Source organism: Aphis gossypii, chromosome 2, assembly GCF_020184175.1.
Source record: "Aphis gossypii isolate Hap1 chromosome 2, ASM2018417v2, whole genome shotgun sequence".
NCBI lineage: Eukaryota > Metazoa > Arthropoda > Insecta > Hemiptera > Aphididae > Aphis > Aphis gossypii.
Genome location: NC_065531.1, coordinates 75,041,388 through 75,066,112, shown reverse-complemented (window position 1 = coordinate 75,066,112; position 24,725 = coordinate 75,041,388). Strand labels below are relative to the sequence as shown.

Genomic DNA, 24,725 nt, shown 5'->3' with positions numbered 1-24,725 from the left:
TTTAGTTTATATTTTAATATACCTTCCCACATAATATGAATGACACAAATTAAATATATTTAATATAAACACACACATAACTATAACATCCTCTTAGAATAATATAATATTATCAATTTTCGGTAAAAAAAATTCAAAAAAAATACATTTATAAGCAGTAAGACTTTAATATTTTACATTTTATATTATTATAATATCAAGAATGACATAAATACCTAATAATCATAATAATTATTACATAATTTATTTACGATCACTATAATTTTTATTATCTTATATTTTTGAAACATTTGGTTATAGATTCTAATAATAATATCTATTTAGGTCAAAATTCTAAACATTTCCTTTTAAAACCGATACGTATTTTACTTATCTTTAAATCTAAAAAGGTTGAACAATTTTATATGTGATAGATCTGAAAAACTTTGACATGTATGATGATAAACAAGATTTACTGTATCGGCTAAAAAAGTTTATAACATAAGTCAACGCTCTATCTTTCTTCCAGAACCCCTGTCAAAGGATACTGTATTTATGATACTTCTTTATTGTCTATACGTGATTTTTTTTCTCATAACAGGTGAGAAATGTCTATTACGTAAAAGAAAATTTATGTATAATTTACTATAATTGGTATACCTATTCCATAATTTATTTTTTTCCTTTATAATAGTCATATTCGCATGATCTATTTTAATGAATTGTAAGTATATATTTGATCCATAAAAATATTTACCAAAACAAAATAAGATAAGTATATAATATCGATATTATATAATACATTATAATATATGTTAAATATATAAAATTCGTTTATTAATATTATTTTGTAGTTTCTGAGTCGATCAATGAATGTGTTGATTTTACAATGATTTGTGTTGTTTTTTTGTATGTTGTGTAATTTTCCCAGATTTTGGAATACTAAAAATAATTTTAATTATTTATCATAAAAAGCGATTTTGATAGGTAATCAGATTTAAATATTAAAAATTTTAATATATACTCAATACTTTCAAAACAATCAGGAGTATAAAATTTAGAAATCTAAATAATTTTTATTCCAAACCAAATTTTAAAATTTTTTTGTTATTCTACACTGAATATTTTCAAGAACTTGTATATTATGAAAATGTATGTGAAATTTTATTTTACAGTGGTCAAAAAAAAAGTTTTGTATAAACCCACACGTGAACATAAATCATTACTGAAGAGCAACTTAAGTTCAAATGTTGACGAAATTGGATATTTATACGTAAAATAATGATTTCTCCTCATCCGCTTTTCATTATTTTGTTTAAATTCATAAAATATTGTTCTTTGAGACTTAAATAATTTTAATATTACTTAATATATATTATTTTCTATACATAATGCAATTTTTAAAATATAAAGGCTGTTTTTAAGCTTTTATAGGCATTTTTAATTAAAAAATATATTTTTTTTTTTTAGTTTGTATAAATTTAAAAATTATATATATTTGCTTAATCAAAAAGCTGAAAAAATATAATTCTTCTAATGAAAATGCACTTTTTAATGCTTAAGTCAACCCAAGTATAATACCAGTATACACAACCATATGCGATGGAATTTTTAGTTTATTTAGATAAACTGTAGGCTGTAAGTCGTAAGGTATTTATACTAAGAACCTGTTCACATCGTTCTACTACAAGTTTGTACTGAGTTATAAACTAATAAATACTTGTAACACTATTTTAAGCATTGTTGGCAAAATTACCTACTTCAAAATAATGAATTTTTGTCAAAAGTTAGACCAAATTAATGTTTAACTCATAGAAAAAAAATATTAATGTACCTATCAGTACAAATATTATGTTACACAATATTCTTAAAAATATAAACAGAACATAATAATAATAACTTTTTATTCTTTTTTGTGTACAATGATATTGTGTTATCGATTTTATATTAATACTTCCATCCCATTGATTTGATCAACAACGGGGTAAACTCAACACATTGTTTTTTTTTTAATAATATCTGATGAGTGGTAAAATACAAACATATTACAAAATAAAAGATGAAAAAATATTTACATATTTTTGTATTTTATAATGTCATCCATTTGAAATACAATGGCCGAAGTATATTATAATATGTTGAGTGTACAGATAAACGAGCTTCCACCAAGTGCCCGTAATGGACTAAAATAATTTGGCACGACGGGATACGATGTACTTAAAATTATTAATATAGGGCACCCAACGGTGTTTGATATCAACTACAAGGTGGATGATTATAAATTGAAATTTGAGAGGAATAACGCTGTCTTAAACAATTATTTTTGGTTTGGTATATTTTCAGCTTATTAATACAAAAATAATAAATCAAAGATAAGAAAATACTTTCATAATCAATATAGATGAGATTATAGGCATGTTTTATATTTGAAATGAGATTAAAGCAAATAACATTATGGATTGTTAGTTGTTTATACCTTTAAATATAATTTTATCCATCAATTAATCCACTAAAGTGATTTGAAAACAACTTCAAAGTTTAGATTTTAAAGTAATAGATTTTCCTTAAACAAGTTTAATAAAGGTTTTTATTATAATCTATACTCTTCTCAATTTATTAGCATCGGTATAAACCCAATTTATCCCGTAAAAACTTATGGTTGTGTTACTGACAAGTAGTACGCTGTCTTCCACCATTCAACTATTTATGTATGTTGTATAATTTTGTTTATCAATTAAAATTTATATTGGAGACCACATCAATTCAATATACATATATAGATATAATAATTATATATTTTGTTATTGAACATAATAATAAAAACAATTGAATATAAAGTAAGTTGGGTATTGAGTAAGTAATCTTTTTTAATTGATGATTCATATTATTATTAATTAATAACATTGAAATGTGATTAAAAGATAAAAAAAAATATCTTACTTACAATAATTTAGTGAAAATTATCGTACTAAATGAAATATAAACATTAGTAATAATTATACACTTTGATATTTTATTTGTAATCAAGTTTAAAAGTAGCTACTAATAAAATATTTTTTTTATAATACCTATTAAATATTCCCAGGAGCTTAAATAATAATATCAAATATAATGTTCATATCATAAAAGTTAAAACACAGACTGGAACTTTCGTGGATTATTAATTTTTACCCGTGCTTATTTTATGTTTTATATTTAAACGACTAATCAAATTACCTTTAATAATAGTATATTATACATAAATGAGAATTGATATGATATTTTATAAATTTTAGGTGGATAAAATAAAAATATAATATTATGGATAATATGTAATCTTTAAACCGACTAATTGAAAAAAATTCGTATCCTACTATAGCATAAAGTATCTTCTTACAATAATTTGTGGATAGAATTATTCTATTCACAAGTATGGTTTCATTTATTAGACATCGAGAGAAAATAATTGAAAAAAATAAATTTTCTAGGGACCATTCATAAAAATTAATTGCGTGTAGAATATTAGTAGGTATGCAGAAAAAAGTCGAATGTAAAACGGTTATTTAACGAATTCTATAATATGCTCCTCTCGTATAACACTTATTGCATATTTATTATTTTTAACATAAGTTATTAAATTTAACACGTACAATTATAATGAATATAGATGTAATACTAAACACAAATTGTTAAATAGTAGCAAAAACGTGTAACATTTTTGCACTTGATTAAAAGCAACATAAATTTCATAAAAAGCAATTAATATTTATGTAGTTATAAACATGTAAAGTGTACTTAATTATAATTATACCATTAACTTTAAATAACGATATCTATAGTAATTTGATTTCTAATAAAAAAAAAGCTTAAAAAAATTATTAAATTTAAATGTTATATTATAATACTTTTAATGTTTTACCTTGAGATCACTATATTTGAATGTGAATACAGCCACCATTGGTAAAAACCCGATCACCACAAGCGTTAATAATAGTATTGTGATTCGAAGTATAATGTCATAGGTGGCGATACATGGACTAAAATCAACGCAATCATCACAACCCTCTGCACATTTTTTACATTGAAAGTTGGTTTCAACATTGTATGTATTAGGTTTTCCCTTAAAAAAAAAAAATAAAAATGTGATAGGTAAATAATAATAAATCAATAATTTTTCAACAAGTTATATAGAGTTATAGAAAATAAGCTGTTCAATAATCTCACCAACATGAGCTTTTCGTACTCTTCTTCTACTACGACTCCATTGAACGACTTTTCAGTGCTTGTGGTATTTGGAAAAAAATATCCTTTACGGCACACACACTTGTAACTTCCACGACGAAAACCAAATCCAGCTAACGAGACACACTAAAAACATGCATATATATTTATTTATATAAAACTATCCACTAAATAGAGTTACATATCAAACACATAGCGTTTATTATCATTTTTTTTAATCGTACAGATACTAATCTACCAAGTAATTAAAATAAAATAATCGCTTCCCTACTATTGAAAAAAATAAAAACTTTATCACTGAAAATAAGAATTTTATAATTTTCAGAAATTGCAAATTCATTTTTTTTTTTTAATATATTTTGAATTAATCTATACTACCTATAAATTGGCTATTTTAAAATTTATGAAAGTAAAATATTTTTCTATAACTTTGAGTTAAGCTAAATTTTAAAATTAAATACTAATAATGGATTCTTAATATAATTATAAATCTTATATACATTACATATTTTTCAAAAATATTTAAATTAGAAAAGTGTTTATTGACTGAAACAAACAAAGTGAGACACCCTGTATATTATTTGACTAATTATATAATTAGTATTTACTGTTTAATTAATTATTTCATTCATTAAAAAAATAAAATATTTAAGTGGTTATAAAACAAACATTGAGAGTCAAATTTCTTTCTGTAGAAAATGTTAACAAGTCAATTATGTTATAAAATATTTTTTATTCGATTATACGCCATTTGATCGTAATATACAATGTTTTTAGGTAAATATATAGAATATATTGAATATCATAGTTGATTTGTATAGTAATTTGTAAATAAATTTCAGAGAAATGAGAACCCTAGCAATGTAATTGACAGGATAAAATATTTATCATCGCTATTTGAGGCATTTTATGCTCGGTTTGTTCACATATATTAAGTTGTTTGTAATGATAATAAAAGGGGCCAAATTTATAAATTTTAGATATAATACAACAATTTACTGGCTTTCTAACAAATTACCAAGTTAATAATTTATAACTTTTTAGTAAAAATAATTCAATAATCTACATCAATAACGTAGTTTATGATAATTTTAAAGTAATGCTGTAACATTAATAATGAATGTGTTACATGGTTATTACGGTCTGATTTGTCTGATTTCCGACGGGGTATATGTTTATCGATGACAGTGGTTTTCGTTTAAATTAGTAGAACCTAATCATGATTCAGAGAGGATTTTAACATTTAAATTACTAAAAATTTATTGTAGCTGTAAATAGTTATGGTGAAATTAAACATAGTATGTATAATAATATTTCAAATAAATATTTAAGTGATAAATTGGAATTGGTATTAAATTAAAGTATTAATTTTAATGTTTACTGAAATTCGTTTAGAAATAACAATAAATAATTAATATTATTATCATTAATAAAAAAAAATCTATTAATAAATATGTTACATTTCTTTATACATATTTCAAGTTCGACGTTAAAATAACTTTTACAAAGAAACTTATTATTATTTCTATTACATGTTTTTAAAAATCGAATGTTGTTTTTTTTTTCAATTAAATATTTATAAATTCAACCGATGTATCAAAAGAAGCTAAAAAAAATCTGCAAAGCTCTCGAGATGGGTATAGACAATATTTTTTACACACTATGAATACTTAAAACTCAGTGGAATAAATGGACATGAAAAAGCCGATCAAGAAGCGTCTAAAACAGCCATTTTTACCCTACACTACTTACATCCTAAACGCGCATAGATAAAAAGAAACAAATATAATCTCGAATGGAAGAAACAAATCAATAAAATAAGTTTAAGTTAAATTTAACAAAATATAACATTATAATACTGCGTAACTATTAAATAATTTTAAAAGGAAAGTCAATACTATTTTTAAATCACCATAGAATATAGAACAATAATATTAATATATATATTATTAATTTATAACAAGCAATCATCTCATAACTAAAAATTATCCTCCCTTATTAGTTATTATGTGATACATGCGGAGTGTATAGTAAGTTAACTGTTAAGCATATCTTAACAGAATATCAAAAATATTACTTATATCACTACAACCGACCTACTAAAAAACATAATATCATTAATATCACCAGCTTCAAAAGAAACAAATCATGTAATTAAATTTAAGTTAAAAAATACCTAGGTGTGAAAAGTATTTTTTAAATAATAGTAAAAAAAAAAAAAAAATTGTGTAAATAAAATATTTGAGAAAATGTCTGTAAATTTCAATATAGTATAAATTCATATTGTATATATTATAATGTACATATATATATATGTATGATGTTAGAGATGTTGCTCATATCTTCTAAACAGTGTGCACCGTATTTACAATATAATTTTAGTCGCTATGTTGTAAAATATATCACTACTATTATATTGTGTTAGACATCTAACCTGGTTCGGTAGCTTTTATTATGCCACGAAGATAAATCGCACAAGAATTTTCAATCACATTTGTAATTTTTTTTTCTTTAGTAAAAGTGTTTCATAAATACCACGCACGATATCATTATTAAAAATACAATCACGCATTTAAATAGTGAATACAGTCGGTATAGTCACTACGAATATCAGACGAGGAGACGTTAAATGGACGGAATTCATTATTACAATTTTACTACGACAGTATTAAAATATCGGAAAGTTAGACGTATATACACTGTTGCCTATACGATGTTGTATTCAATTGGCAGCTATGGCTTCGCGAAAGCACAGTGTGGATATTAAATTCGCGACATTATCAATAAACACACGCTAACTTTAAACATTCTAATTTTATCAGCAAACTTTATAGTTGTACTTTAAGCGAGAGATGTGATCTCATAACCACAGCGATGGAGATACAGAACAGTAACATTTTAAATCAATTACGAACAACTGTGTATAATGTATGAAATATTAAAATGGGTCAACACTCAACATATTAATGTCATAATAATAATAATGGTTTATAAATCTTACTTGGGTCGTTTCTATTTTACATTTATTAGAAGAGGCAAAAATATTCAGCTTTGTACTGCCTTCAGGTAAGCTGCATTGATCAATATCCACTCTCCTCAAGTCGATATCGATTCCACTGGTACCCCTATAACGAAACAAACCATAATATTATTATATTCTACAATATTATAATTTAACTCAAAATATAATAAAAGTATATTGATGGAATGCTATAGTTAGAAGAACTTTGAATAATATGAAAAAAAGTATAAAACTCTCTGGCACGTGATTCAAATATTATTCTCGGCGGACAATGACATTTTCTTTTTTTATAAATAAAAGTTAGAATTTCTGGGAATTTTTAAAGCTAAAAATTAAAACACAATCTTATAATTTAATAAGACTTTAACTGCATCATCACTAATCATTCCAATTTTCATTGTCATTATACGGACATATGGGCAAACTGATTTATAAACTATAACACAATTTTTTTTCCGTATAATATGCATAATATATTTTAGATAAGCCCTCTAAACTTGTATTTTATAAAGAAAATATATTTTACTATAACAAACTAAAAATATTGCGTGATGGATTATAATATGCATTAAAGTTCGTTAAAAAAGCGATTCAACTTAAAATTGTACTAAAATTGAAAACGTAAGTCTTCCAACACGTTTGTAGATGAGAAACGGTTTAAGTTATTTAATTATATAATTACAACATACTTATTTTATTGTGCATACATAATTTATTTTACTAATTTAAAATTTAAAATGCAAAAACCGTTAAAGACATTTTTATTTTTTACTAAAACAATGCTTAAAAATTATATAATGTTATAATTTTAAAAATTATCGAAGTTAGTATTTATTAGTTGTATTAAATCAATTTACAATGTGTAGTTATTATAACTCTCGAATGAAGATGATGTTAAAATATTCTATGATTTGTAAGTTGTGTTGTATTAATTATGATTTATTTTATATTAAATGGTAATTGTATTACTTATATCATTTAAACAATTTAATTAAACTGAAAGAAATTATATTGTGTACTTGTTAATATTATATTTAAAATCACTTAACATAAATTAAAATAATCTTCTATAAATACATCTTTCTTTTTGATTATAGTTATTATTAGCAATAAGAGTTAAACACTTTAATTCCACAAAATAAAAACTTTTTTAATTTTAATTTTACATGAATAAATATAATTAACAATAATGGTGTATATAAGTACCCAAGAAGCTAAATTATTATGAGTTTTTCTCATCAACAATGATTATTTTTACAATAGTTTTATATTATAATATATCACATAACTAATTTATGTGTTCTGGTGTTAATTTATTTGGAATACATTTTTTAAATAACTTAATGTAATTTTAAAACGACATTTCAGAAGAAAAACATTTTTACTGTCTTAATCGTTTTTTTTTTTTTTTTAAAGTCGCTACATTTTTTACTTCAATTTCATATAATATTTTTAAATTGGAATATTATTTGGAGTACTCCAATCTATAAAAATTGAATTGCAGGACAAGTAATTTATTGGTTATAACTTATAACTCATAAATATTTAAAGATTAATTAATGAACGGAATACGGTGCACTAACATTTTGCGTAGTATTTCTATAGGTACTACACTACCACTCTACTGTGGTTATCTGAACATTAAATACTTATATCTAATTCATTAAACTTATTTGAAACCAAACGAGTACATATCGAAATACTATAGAAATATTCCACTTCAAAATATACAATTAAAAATGTATGTTATCGTTCAAAAAAGTAAAAGACCTAATATGAATTGTAAACATATTTTTTTCAATTATTTTGTTTAGAATTTATATAAAATTATATGAAATAAATAATTTAAAAATATTTAGAACTCTTCAAAATAATGTGTATAGTCACTTGAATCATATTGTATATTATTAAATAAAATTTAATTTATTTCATTTTCAAAACAAAAAAAAAGTATACAAAAGATAATTTTTTTGTTAAAAAATTATAAAAAAAATAAGAGGTAGGTTTAACATTCCACTTTGAAAATGGTTTATATTAATATATTAAACGTGCGATATTATATATTCAAACCCATTATAGCAATTTTTTTGACCACAAACTTTAATATAAATGAGCAACATCTACCATTATATTTATATCTAGTGTAATGCTAATGGCTTAAGAATGGAATTAAATGTTTATACGATTCACCTAAAGGAAAAATACATTATATAAATACACCTAAAATCTTTTACATTAATTTTCTTGTAAATCATAATGGTACTTATAAATGTATTATGCATTTAATAATAATAACGGAAGAACCAACCAAATGTAATATGGGAATATGGTTTTCACAGGTATAGATTTTATACTAGATTTACATATTTTACAGATTACCTAGTATTATCAAATGCACAATATATTGTTTTTACATTTATACAAATATATATTATATATATATATATTTGTGCTTGTCTGTAAACATTTTAAATTTGTTCAAATAATATTATGGCTGTATCATGATTAAATCTTTATAATTTAGTGTTTATATTAACTTTTATTATTTTTTTTAAAGGAAGTTATCAATAAAAAGCACGGTCAAAAATAAGAGAATAATCTCTCTGTTGTTAGTATATATTTTTATTGAAGAGTAAGTCTCTGAAATGTATGTGTTAAAGCTTAAAATTGAATTTTAATTCAATAATAAATAATTACATACGAAAAAATAATGAGTGGAGATGGTCTATTTTACTATAGTCTATAATATTATTACTAAATATATTTCATGAAATATTTATAGAACTGTTGAAAAACTTATATAATATATATATTACATTACAGCTAATAAGTTGAATTAATTTTTGGCAACATTGCATTTTAAAATTTTATTGTGTGTATAAATTATAATAGCATGGGGTTAAAAGTTTCAAGTACCCACGAATAATATTTTTAAATTAAAACAAAATAACAAAAATCATTATTCTTCTTTTAAATGTCTAATTTTATTCATATTCAAACTTAAACGTACACTTATTATACAAAAAAGTTAACTTTTTTCAGATTGTTTTCGGTTACAACTTACACTACTTAGAAAAAACTTTGTTTTAAATTTACAATTATTAACTATAACAATTGGAAATTTTATTAACTTTTGACTAGAAAATTATTTGTTAACTTTCACGTACTCGATGAATGTTCATAAAAAGTATTTGTTAATTTAAGATATATTTTTTTCCAATAACTATAGGTATGAATATTATTTATTAAAAATTGTATGCATTTTAACTACGACATACCGTTGTGGAGAATAAGACTATTCCTGTAACTAGTACAAATTTTTTACCAAAAAACTGGAAAACGAATCATTTTGAATGTCATAGAAGGCGAGGGCAGACAAAAAAAATGAGAGTATCCACTCTGCATCGGTACGAGGATATGTCTTTTGGACTATCAGAAATCTATCTGTACTATCACATATCTCATATTGTCGCACAAGCAACGGTTTTGTTCATTACGTCATAGTTAAGTTCTCGGTGTCGCGCACAAATTTTCTGAATGACCCTCAGCCATAGGTAAGACGACATGACGTACATCTTAAAACACACATCATTGTAAAATAAATACAATAACTATAGTTAATAAATAAGTACCTATAGGTCTTTTTTTTGACCATTCTTTAAGAAAACCTCCAAACTGTTACAAAACACCACCTATGGTGCTACAAATATATTATATAATGTATACTATTACATGTATGATATTATTATTATGCGATACCAAGCGCGTCCGGTTTTCGGCGGGTCGTAGTCGTTCGAGTGTGTCTGATTCGTGTTTGATGTTGTAGGTGAAATACCCGGTGAACACTTCAACGGTTAGTCGAGAATAATAATTATTATTAATAGCTTCACCGCCGTTCCGTGGCAAGAAAAGCGACCGATGTCACGCAAACTTACTCGCTTACTCGCTTACACACACTTACACACAATGAATCCATCGAACCATGGTCTTGATGAACAACATCCCAGTGTAAATAATAATATTTACAACAGATATAGGCGTTTAGCTGAGTGCCAAAATACCACACATAGATTCCCCCTCCTATGTTTCTGACACCTTGTAAGAACCGCCCCATTCTACATAATATATTATATACAATAATTTACAATACTAAAAATAACGATTTAATTTTTGATCGACAAATAGGGCTCAGAAGTTGTAGACATTTCATATTGTTCTATTTGTTCTCGATTCATGGCAGACCAAGCTAAAAAAAAAACAGAGCTACCTATGCAATGACGAGTTTAAAAATCGAGAATACAACTCAACATCTATACTTTGTAACTTTTAGGAGAAAATTGATTATTTTATTGCTTTCTATATGCATAATATAATGTATGATAAATGTTTATTTTTCTTTCTTAACCTATATATTTTAAATAACATTGAATATAAAACACAAATTATGAAACGTAATTATTTATTGTTATTATCACAGTCAAATAATAACTTGATGACAATGGTGCGATGCTCATTCAATTTCTATTATAGATTTAAAATTCTAAAATACTATCTTATAATAGACAAATTATTAATTTCAGTTTATCATAAATTAATTTTACTTATTTATTGTTTACTCAATAATATTATTAAGTTATTGTACAAGGCTAACGTTTTAAAGTAATTTTTTAAATGTAATTTAATGCCAAAATTTTAAACAATTTTACTCCAAATTTTGAATATTAGCTTTACATTTATTTTTCCATATTTTACAGTTATTTGTGTGAGTACCTACTATTAACAATATTAGAGATTTTTTTCTTGGAATATAAGATGCCTATGTATTTATTATAGGGAGTAGGTATACCTATTATATTACAAAATATTCTTATGATTAATAATATATAATTGTTTATACTTTTTAAAACAAAAGCGATATACACTTAAATACTAACACCATAATTTTACTCAATATTTTCTATTTTTCAAACCAATTACATGTTATTGTGTTCAAATTATATTGTAAAACAGTCGTTTTCAATTAAACAAATTCGCTATTATAATAATATGTATTGTACAAACCGTTAATAAATTATACATACTCGTGTAGCTAATCCTAACTCTCCCTCCCACAAGTATTTATATTTATAAAATGGGTTTTAAACTAAATATTATAACGTTGTTGAATTGATTTTTATAACTATTACCTAAAAAGATCTCCCCAGTAATACGTACCTATAATAGTGCAATAAATAGGTTGTGTTACGACTTAATGATATATAATACATATATAATATAAATGGCAACCAACCTACTGTCTACTACATAAGATAAATAATATACTTTAGTATATTAATTATGTCTATTAGCATTTGATTAACTAGAGTGAGAATAGTCTACGAATATATTACTTAATACAATGTTTAGCGAGCAATTTAAATTCTCTAATTTCAACTATCATTTTCCAACAGAACCAAATAAGATAACTATGCATTTTTAATTTAAATTCTGAACGAAACAATAAATGTATTAATTTTACAGGTTTTATAATCATATTTTAGGGTAGTTAAAATGCTTCGATTTTCAATTGTGTGCATAGTTTTTAGTAGGAAATTCGATTTAGTCAATATTTCAAGAAGTAAAAGTAAAAAATTTTAAATTCTGTTTTTAATAATCGGGAAAAATAAAAAATTAAATTAGAAAAGCAGGTTATTTACGATAATGTCCACACATTTTGACAAAATGTACTTCTTTATTTTGTTATAATTCAAAAACTTTATTAAATATTTATGCTAGTTTCCATAAACTTGACATCATTTTCTAAATATTATATTATTTTTTGGCTATCTATTGATAGTTTAAATTACCATTTTTTTTAATTATTCCATAAATGTTGATAAAAATTAATTGTTAGATTAACGTTCTTGAAAATTTAATACGAAATTCAATATAATTTATTTTTAAATCTGTATAAGCAAGTTAAAAATACATAGCCATGATTTCTTTTTTATATGTTTTTAAATTCGAAATTATTAACTAATATATTAAAATTATAAGTTGTTTTAGTCAATATTAGTTTTAGATGGTTATTGAATAACGAAATAGTTATATAGAAACAGTTTATTAATACGAGAGTTATAATACATATTATACTGGTATTTATTATTATTTTTATTATTACTAGCTATGTTATTACTATTTATTGTTCTTTTTATTTTGTAAAAAAAAAAAACTTGTAAGCTTGTATAATTTATTTTATTATTAATCTTTATTACTTTTTTTTCAAAAAATTCTCGTCGATTATAAACAACGATTTTTATCATTAGTGATGAACAAAGAAGTTTATTATCAATATATGCAATTCAATCTTTTTATGTAAAAATACTACTTAATAAATTATTTTAAAATATAAAAGAATGTAAATATACACATCAATCTAAGTATAACAATTTAAATGCATAATATATACTTAACATTAGTGTATATCAAAGTAAAATAATAGTTTTGATATGCGTTTGAATATAACTTAATATTTTAAAATTTGAATAAAAAAGCATATTTTATTTGAGTTAATTTAATGTCAGATGTATACAATTTCTACACCTCATAAATGTTCACATTATTTTATTTTATGAATAATATTTGAGTAGAATATAATACAAAATTATGCATATAGAATTAAATATAATTTAAAAACATAACCTTTTCACATTATGTTTATATGACTGCACAAATATTAAATTATAGTAACTAGCACTTACTATGATATTGTTAAATTTAAAAACGTATAAACAGTTAATATGTATCTCTCTCTAACCCTGCAATGGCATAGTTCAAATTTTCTTTTAAATATGCAGGCACACATTATTTTTGTTCGAATCTTCACTACTTACATTTAATCAGGAATGTACAGATAAATAACGAAAATATCCCTAATGTCACCAAAACAATTATGTTTTATATTAATATAATATATTCATATAAAACATAATATGAATCAAAATTATAATAAACACACTATTTTATTTTGCAGACTTAAAAATAAAATGTATTGTATAATAGTTACAAACTATTAAGTATAGTTAAGTATTACTATATAATTAGATTACTTATTGACTATGAAGTAATTTAATGTTATAATACCTATATATTTTTTTTAAATTTTATTAATTACATCCTCCATTTAAAAATTGTATAATAATACATGTATTGTATGTATTATAGTAATTTATATTTTATAAAATACTTAAAAGTATATAGTAGATGACTTGTAAATCACTAGAGCGTTTTTTTTTTTACATAAAAAACAATTTAATATGGTCACTCAATTTTAAAATGTTAAAATATATATTGGTAAAATCTACTAGGTAAATTTACTGGGCTCTCATTTATAACCATAATCGGGTATAAGTTTTTACTAGAGTTCCCTATGACTATTATTGGAAAATACTTTGACATGACATAAGTTTATGCAAAAGTTTTAGACACTAACAAGAAATCAGTTGAATGCGTATTACTTATCGTGAAATACTAAATACTAATAGTATGCCTATACTAATTCATTAATTAAAAAGCAATTATATTAAATCACGTCGTGTCATATTCAAATGCTGTGGGGCAGTAATTCAAACCATATTGTTTTCAAACGAGGTATTTGTGCCCTTCGTGATCATTGTATAGATTGCTTTACAAAGGATAACATGGCCTTCAACATACGTCACAGAAAACCAACCATAGTCATCGTCCTTACAAAACATTCCTACTACCTTAAAAACAGGGAAATGCTAAAGTAAAGCCTTCCGGAAAGTTAACCCATAATTGGGATGTTTGTTCGAAAAAAGATTCACAACCGTTTTGTGGTATTTTTAATATGAATAACTTGACTTTAATTACAAAAATAACATAAGTAAAAGAATTATGATATTCCCAGTTTAATCCTTGTGAAAAATATTCATAAAGATGCTAAAGGTACATAGGTAAAAATAGTAGGCAGGTGTACTAAGTTTTAGTGTTTTAGTGTTTTATACTTTTACGCTCGTTATTTCAAAGTCCTATTTTTTTTCAAAATATTTCATAATTCTACTTCTTAAAATTTATTTTATCGTTAAGTTATAAAATATATAATTTTTTTTTTTTTCAAAAATAGTGTTTTACGGTGAAATAAATTTTATTAAAATAATATTATTATAAAAAAATTTACTCTTCTAAAAAATATTAGTTTACATTCAAATGGATGTATGTCTTGCTGTCCTTTAGTAAAATGTGTTGTGTTAATATTACTATTAAATTATAAACGAACACTTTTAAAAACTTACTTGAAAAAATACTTGGCGTCTTTGAAAGCAAAGAATGGTACAGTGTATGTGAGCATCCATATATTTCCGCCTCCACAGTCATAATATGGTTTGCTCCATTTTCCGTCTTCATACGACACTGCTAAAATATCATCAGGAAAACTTTTTGTATGACTTGTTTGATTCCAAGTATATGTGTTGATTGCTGAAAACATATTTTCATCGAAACTTGTTAAGATATTTAACTAGTAATTTATTGTTTAATAATTATATTATATTATTGATATAAGATTATAGTTTAGGCAAGTGTTCATTCATAATGGTTATCCAATATACAATAATAAACTGAGACAGCTAATGAAATTTTATTTGTGTTCCATTATATAGTAAAACTTTATACAAAGTAGTATATTACGCAATATATTTTGCATATATTACAAAATTTTAACTGGAAAAAAAATTAAACTAAATAGATATTTTATTACGAGAAAAATTACGAGAAATAAAAACTGTACCGTTTAGAGGAAAATCAAATTACGGTTTAGAACAGATCATTACAATGTTATACTACCCTATAATGTTCATTCATATTCATGGAATTACATAAAACTTAAATATTTTATATAATAAAACTCTTATGTGAAACTAAACATGTAAAACGACCAAAAACCAGTATATGTTTAACCTTTTAACCCACCTGGTTTATTTAAATTTGAATTATTTTAAAGCAAAAAAAACATATACTTAAATATAATGTTTGCCCAGCTTAAAAAAGCATTATAAAAACTCTATATCATATCATATTCACTTTGTAGTTTGCACTTATAAGTACAGTTAATATAGATCAAATATAATATAAGTTAATCGTTACTATAATAGTCATGTTTAATATTTTAATATTGTCGAGGTATAATAACGTATGTTCAATTTAAATTTAAAAAACTCGAAAAAACTTAAAATACTATAATATTATATTTTATATTAATTATCTTTTTAGCAGTATTTTATTTTTTAATAACTATAAAAAAATAAGACTTAATATTTTAATGTTATAAGTATTAAGTATAACACTAACATCTAGGGTTAAAGAAAAACTAAATTTTTGAATGTATTTAAGTTAACTGAATTTATACACTTGGTAATTAAACTAATATAACAAAATAAAATATACAGATATAAATAAATTACGCATTTGTGAAGATATCAGCTCAATATTTTGTTTTTATTCAAATCCCCATGTAACACAATACAGATAAAATGTATTCACGAATACATTTTTTTATGATTATTGAGATATTTTGGAATACAATTACTTAAAAAAAAGAGAATAATATTGTTTTTAGGGTTTAAAATCGGTTTTTATTTTATTTATCATTATTATAATCATCTTATACAATTATTCTGATACAATATTTATACAAATCAATGTCACGCGTCCTTAAAAATAAACTTTTTATAATTTTTATAATGAGTAATTTTACTATAAAATAATAAAATAACTTGAAACAAAAAATTGTTTATCATTTGTATATATTTTACAATGGATAAATTTTCTGATATATTTCTTAAGGTACCTATACATATTTTTAAAGTTGTAATAGTTAAAATACAAATATATTTAAATCTTTATAATGCGTATATTTTAATAAAAATATAATAATTTAACTTTATTACGTATATGCTTAATTTCTATGGACATAATATAATATAGGTATAATATAGCTACATTAAAATACGATTAAATTATTTTCAATAAATTAGTTTTTATCACATTATTTTATTTTTAAAGAATTTTTACTCTACTCTGTCACTATAAGGTTTTAGACAAATGAAACAATCGATTGCATTATTTATCCATAAAATAGCAGAAACAATAAATATTCAATACTTAAATGAGCATTTAATTGTTTTTAAATGATGCTTTGAATATATTAAAAAAACGATAACATTTGAACGTAAATCAATAACTTAAAAATTGTGTACTGAAAAACAGACACGTTTAAAAACCAGTAACAATAAAACAAACCCCTAAATATTCAACAATTTAATTATTTATTTCAAATTAAGATATAAAATTGTGAGTGGCGAATAATAGTTTATAATAAGCACTTTTTTTATTTGTCTTTCTTTCTTATAAATATAAAAATGTAAAATATATTAAAATATAGTCGTCTTAACAATTAGTTGATAAATAGGTAAATTTGATAACTTGTAATTTTATTTTCTCCTCAAACAATTAAGAAAGCATAAAAAAACTCGCATTCGTATTGACTTAAAATAATATAATTAAATACTTTCAGTTTTATTCCCTTATATTATAGTTTTAGAAATGTAAATTAACCATGGTGATTATAACCGAGTTAGTTACTACCATAGTAAAATAAAAATAATATTCTCAGTTTGTATTGGAAAGAGTCCAATTAGACCAACTTGAAATAAAAGCAAAGCAATAAATAATATACAAAAAATATATCTTGAAGCAAAAAATATAACAGTAAAACTAAACTATAATTAAAAATAAAAATATTTGTCTAAAACAGTAGTTGTAGAAATGTAGATTCACAAAATGCATTGGATACAGTTTTTCAGTACAAACTTTGCACTGTAAATAATTATTACCTAATTTCAAAATATTTATTTATGCTAAGAAAATGTAAGCCAGCGCCTTATTTAATGATAATAATTGATAAATTCATATAAATTATAATGATTACAATATTTAATTGATTTATTTTGAATTGAAATACGTTAAAAGCCTACACAATTATATTATATTTTATTTTTAAGTCGTATGCACTTATCACTTACAATTAAAATTAAAAAATATATATTAGTATGCTACTGTAATAACCGTAAAGTGCATAATACTCGGTAGAATTAATATCATTTTAGCTACTACAATAAAATACGACAATTTATAATAGATAACAATAACTTCGCATATTGTCAGACTGTAAGTTTCGCCACCGGGTTAAAGATATGTATTATATTATAAATGTTGGTGATTGTGTTTCCGTCCTAATACCGTTTATCATTTGTGTACAATATATATACAACAAATACTATATTCGTGTACAGTGTTAAACCGTAGTATTGTGTGCAGTACGCGGCATACTTTCACGCGAAGCCCATTATGTTTAATTTCAAATAAAGTTTACTCGTTCCATAAACTTCCCAAATCTGTTTGATTTCATCCCATGCCACGTACAGGTAAAACATTATGGCATGATGTAGGCATTGACCACATTGGGCTTATTTGGACGTGTTCAAATCATAATATTAGAATAATTATATTATGTAATACCTATAGTTGTAAGTATTCGCAAAACCCGTGGATTATCTTACCGCATGTCATGCTCAACCTAATATTATTCTGATATATTTGTGTGTAGTTGTAGTAGTTTGTAGAAGAACGATCTGATGGTATTTACTATTTACCATGCTGTGTTTCCCTTGTAACACCGGATCACTAATAGGTACAATACATTTCGTAACCCAGTTACTATCGAAATTTAAATTAATCACAAAAAAGAAAAAAATGTTTCATCTTTGAAATATATAAAAAAGGGTAAAATAACTACGTAAGTTGTAGGTACTACAGCTAAATTAAACGCTAACATAAACTAAGTTTATGGAGAATATCGTTTTGAAGACCAACCATCCAATGTAAAAAGATTTAATTAGGCAACTGTAATAGTTGTCTGTGTAGTCAAACCATGCCAGATGTTACTAAATTTGTATATAGATAATAAACACCTGGTATTTTATTTTATTTTATTTTTTTCAGTATCCAATTGTGACAAAATTAAATTTTAATTCAAGTGTTTATCCATTTGGTTGAAAGAATGGAATGATTACTTCTGTAATTTATAAACAATTTAATGATCCTAAATTAAATTATTTCATTTTTTTTTCCATCATATATTTGATTATTGAAATATTAATACAATATAAAAATAAATTATAAATATGACTGGAATTTTGTAGCAAATGCTTTTTTGACAGGGATTTTTTTAAAAAGATATTTCTCATGTATAAATTCGTATGTTATCATTATCACTGTAATAAATTTAACTTAATGTCATATAGAGGAAGAATTTGTGTGTGAATTCTTTAAAACGTAATTTTTGAAGAATTTTCACGCACATTTAATTTATTAATTAATTATATTATTTTAACCAAATTAACTTCTATATTTATATAGTTATTATATTGTTAAAATTGACATTATTAGATGGCTGATAATATAATTATTGAAATATATGTTTTTGTAGTTTTATCAACATAACCATTTTGATACCTGAAAAGGGAAATTTTTATTATTATTTTTTTTTTAATATATATAATATATTTACTAACAATGAATAATAATTACAATCAATACATAAAAAAACTATAATTATAAATTTAGATTATATTATGGAAATTATTATTATTATTATTTTTTTTTTTTTGTGATTTAAAATGATTCTTAACAATTTATTTTTCTACAAAATCCGATTATAAATAACAAATTAATGTAATTTAATTCTCGTAAAAATGTATTTATATATTACATAAATAATTTACAGCAAATTTTTGAAATACTCAATTATTTTATATGGTAATTAGTTATTACAATGAATTATTTATTTATATGTGTAAAGAACTGTTTTCAACATAAATGAAAAAATGATTATAATATAATATTATAATCATTTTAATTGTAATTACTTTATTTATATAGTGATATAATGATTTATATCTTTATAATATTTGTATTATATTTATTGGGAATGAAAATATAAGATCAAAACTTATTAGAAATGTTTATTAAACACCAAAAAAAAAATATATATATATATATATATATATATTTTAATACAAATCATTTTAAATATAGAGTCCCAACAATCTTTTTAAAAATAAATTTGAATTCGAAAAAATAAATAATTTTTCTTCTAAAATTGACCTAATTTTTCCATATTATTTTGTTATAAAAATAGTACCTAAATAAACAATTTTATTAAATAAAAAAAAATCTAATATATTATATTATATATTTTATATATAAATTCTATATTTATATTTGTTTTATACCATAAGGACACATGAATAGCTAATATTAGTTTAATATAATGAAGTATAAATATATTGTTACCAATATAATCATTATAATTTAAATTATTTAATAACTTGCAGAATGAGAACGTATTGCATAAAATACCCATTTAAATTATCTTCGTTTATTTAGATATACGATCTTGGATCTTGTAGAAATTCGGTTTTAATATGTATAACAGATACGATAAATAACAATCAAACATTAACACTAATATTCAATCATGAATTAATTTTATACTTATTATAAAAAAAATTGATAAAAATGCCATTAATAGTTATTAATTTAAACTAAATTGAGAGTTAAAAATTAATAATATTTAAATCATATCTTAAATTTTATGAATCATAAAATTCTATGTTTTTTTCCTGATAAAATATGATATTATATTTGGTAGCCAAAAAATAAAAATTTTATGAACTAAGTATAAATTAACTTAAATATACCTTGAACATAAAGTGATATTTTAATCTTTAATACCAATTTAAATGTTCTTACCCAATGATATATTAATTAGGAATTAATTATCTTTGCTACCGTGTATCAAATTGTGTTATCTGAAATATGACTATATATAATGTTTAAAAAAAAAAATTAAATTTGAATTTTTGTATTCAACTTTCTAGTTTTAGACTTGAAATCAAAAAAAAAAATCATTCTATCTATATTCTTGTAAAAAGTACTATTACTGGTTAATTTTCGTTAAAAACATTTAATAAAAATTCTAGGCATATTCTTTATAAAAATCCTTGTGATACTTGGTAATATATAAAATGTTAATATTTTTATTTTTATTTTTTTAAATATGCTTATATATTCTTTACAGTATTATTATTCCTTGGATCTCTATAAAATACTAATATTATGTAAGATAATGTTTGTTAGGTTTTTGACGTATTTTAATCAAAATGTTTATTATTTTAATTATTTATTATGTTCATGTACATCAAAGATATTACAACATAATTTATTTTCTCAAATAAATCAAATAAATCATAAAAATAATATTATATAGTTTATTAAAAAGAAAAAAAAACTTTGGGGTATTAATTGAATAGATGGTAATTATCTATTCAATAGATAATTACTGTTGTGGTTTCTTAAGTTAAAATTAATAAACATTGGATGAAATCTTCTGAATAAGTTTACTTATGATTAATTTTAAATTCATAACGCTTAACGTTAAATATTAAAAATTTTATATTTTCTATATTTGCATTACATAATTTAAGTTTTTAGTATAACTGACGTATTTATTGTATAGGTACTTGTTATTAAGTAATTCAAAAATGCATAATACAAATATATTGCTTATAAACGGATTTTTAATAGTTATCTTATTTTTTATTTATATTGTCATGTAAACTTATTTTTGAATGCCATAAGTCATGATTAAAAGCATACTCACTCATAGAAATACTTTGGAGTATAAATATTAGTTACACCAGATTAAACATTATGTGGAAATCACGTAAGGCTATTTGATTCTGTTATTCGTATGTTGTCCAACGATGCGCAAAGAAAGTAGTAAGATAAACATTTACCTTGCGCAATTTACTTTATTATGTTGTTCACAGAATGGTGAATTCTAGAGATATTCGATTTTGTGAAGTGGCCAATGAGCAAACAAGTTGATATATGAAGCAATAACAAATTATTTTTATAATAAACATCCCAGTAAGGATACAACAAATAGTAATTGTATTTTTAAGTTTTGAAAACAATTACTTAATTCTTAAATCGCCGATAATTATTCGACAAAAAATACAAATACACCAAGTCGATATTTTCAAAAATTCTTAAAATAGGCATCAAAGCATTATTGTTTGCTAATAAGTTATAATATAATCACAATAAGTTAATAAATCACAATTGACTCCGTTAATTAAAATTAAAATATTTCGTTAATTAATTTAAAACATAACAGTTACCATTTTTTTTTTAATTTTTAATTTTTAATTAATTATATTTAAGCACCCAATAACCATCAATTTACCGAGGTATTATAGAAGTTTAAAAATTATACATAAATAAAACGTATACTTAAATAATATATTATACCAACCATTGTTGTTACATCAATGTTAAATTTATTATTTAAAAGAAGATACCTTGCATTTAATAAATGTATTTAACTACTAGTGTACTATGTTATTATATTATATTAAAAAAAAAAAATATCCGTTTGCAAAAGAAAATTATTATAAATAATATCATTAATTACTGCAACGTTGAAAAAATACATAAAGTTGCGATGTTAAGATTAAAACCATTAAAAATATGAAAAATACAATTTATAATTTTAAAAAGAAAAACCATTGTAAACACAATCAATCAAAATTCATTAGACCGTACATATGTAACAGGATTCTAAAAGAAAATCAATGGGTGGTATATGAATTTACATTACAGATTTAAATTCACAGTATTGCTGTACTTTATATTATTTTTAAAAATACTAAAATAAATAATAATATAATATATTTTTACAGAAAGGTTTTTTGGGGAACTTATTTAATTTTTTTCTCTAAACATTATTACTTGTAAATGTGTTTAAAATGTACTTGTATAGTCTGCATATTATTATAATATTATACATTAAATTATAAAATATTTTAGTTTAGTATATTTTATTATAATTGATTATTATTTTAAAATTATTCATTCACTTTAATAGCATATAAATAATCATCGTATTTAAAAACCAAATCACCAATTATTTTGAAGTATTAAGTTATAAGACATAATTTTATTGGTATTAAAAAAGAATACTTTAAGCTAATATTTACATACTATCACAGAAGTCTTTAAAAGTAGCAATGCTGCAAAGCTTGCTTTAATAAGTCACCTGTTGTTACTGCTTAATTGCTTCTATAAACAATGTATTAATTAAGTATAACATAATTCTATACCAATTATTTTACAGCAAAATAATTATGCTGGTGACATTGTTAAAAGACTTCTGTTTGCTGTATAATGTCATGTAAATAATGGGCAATGGTTCAAAGAAACTTGCTGATCACAATGATTAACTATCAAATTATATTATATAAGATGTTTGTGAAATGTGCCAACTTAACTATCTCAGAGATATAGTATTATATAATTTGATAAATTATATTTTTTCGTGTAATTTTTATATTTTATTATACTTTTTTCTTCTTGTTAAGAGTGAGTAGGTGTTCCACCACTTTACCTCATCCACCCCCTGAAATATATTTTTCATAGCTGAATTTCATTGTTTTAAAATATCCTCATGTACCTATTTGGGATATTAATATATTTTATCTTTGTTTCTTTTAATTTATTTTTTCAAATATAAATTGATCTGATGATATTATTGTTTTTTAGGTACATAATTAGGCATTATATATTTTAAGAAAATCGTTTGATGTAGTTCATATAGTTCTTGATAAACTGCTTAATATTCCATTATTTACAACAAATGCATCAAAAGATTATAGTGAATAAAATATATTATTTTAAGGTATAATTATACATTTTAATTATATTTCTTTTGTAATATAACTAATTGATAAATATGAATTGAGATATATACATAGTATTGTAATTAATAATTGAAGAATTTATATTATATTACTAATGTTTTGATGAACTTAAACAAAAAAATTGTTAAACTTAAAAACCATAATCATCATAAGTTTTAATATTATATAAAACTCGTCTAAAACAATTTAATTGGTGTGTACGTATACCATAACATAATGAAGAAATATTAAAAAATGTGTGTGATGTAAATTATTATTAAGTACCTAACTGCATATTTTAAGAAATAATATTTTGTGTTGACCCATTCAAAATCCTATTGTCGTTTTGTGAATTAGTATTGTCTTTAATTATATTTTTTTTTTATATATAAAAATATATATGACTGTATCAAGTACGTTATTCAAAAGCCATTTAGATAAACAAATATATTTTATTTTCTACGCCCTAACTACGACAACCACTCATACTCACACAATAGACATTTTATACCATTGTTGATATTTGATAGGTAGGTGAATGATAATACTTTAACGTAAAAATGGAATTTATATCGACGAATTGGTACAATTTATATTTTATTGTCAAAATCGTCGTCAACCGTATATGCATTCAATTTAAA

At 22.6% G+C, this 24,725-nt stretch overlaps 1 protein-coding gene across 1 annotated transcript in view; it reads right to left on the bottom strand.

Annotated features, from left to right (window-relative positions):
- The window catches only part of LOC114126333 (probable G-protein coupled receptor CG31760), a 133,445-nt gene that overhangs the window by 13,515 nt on the left and 95,205 nt on the right, over positions 1-24,725 (bottom strand). The window contains exons 4-7 of the mRNA XM_050199889.1: positions 15,517-15,700; positions 7,202-7,325; positions 4,183-4,326; positions 3,878-4,078 (exon numbers count right to left, since the gene is read on the bottom strand). Coding sequence (XP_050055846.1) covers positions 3,878-4,078; positions 4,183-4,326; positions 7,202-7,325; positions 15,517-15,700 — 653 coding nt within the window. The remainder of the gene's footprint in view (positions 1-3,877; positions 4,079-4,182; positions 4,327-7,201; positions 7,326-15,516; positions 15,701-24,725) is intronic.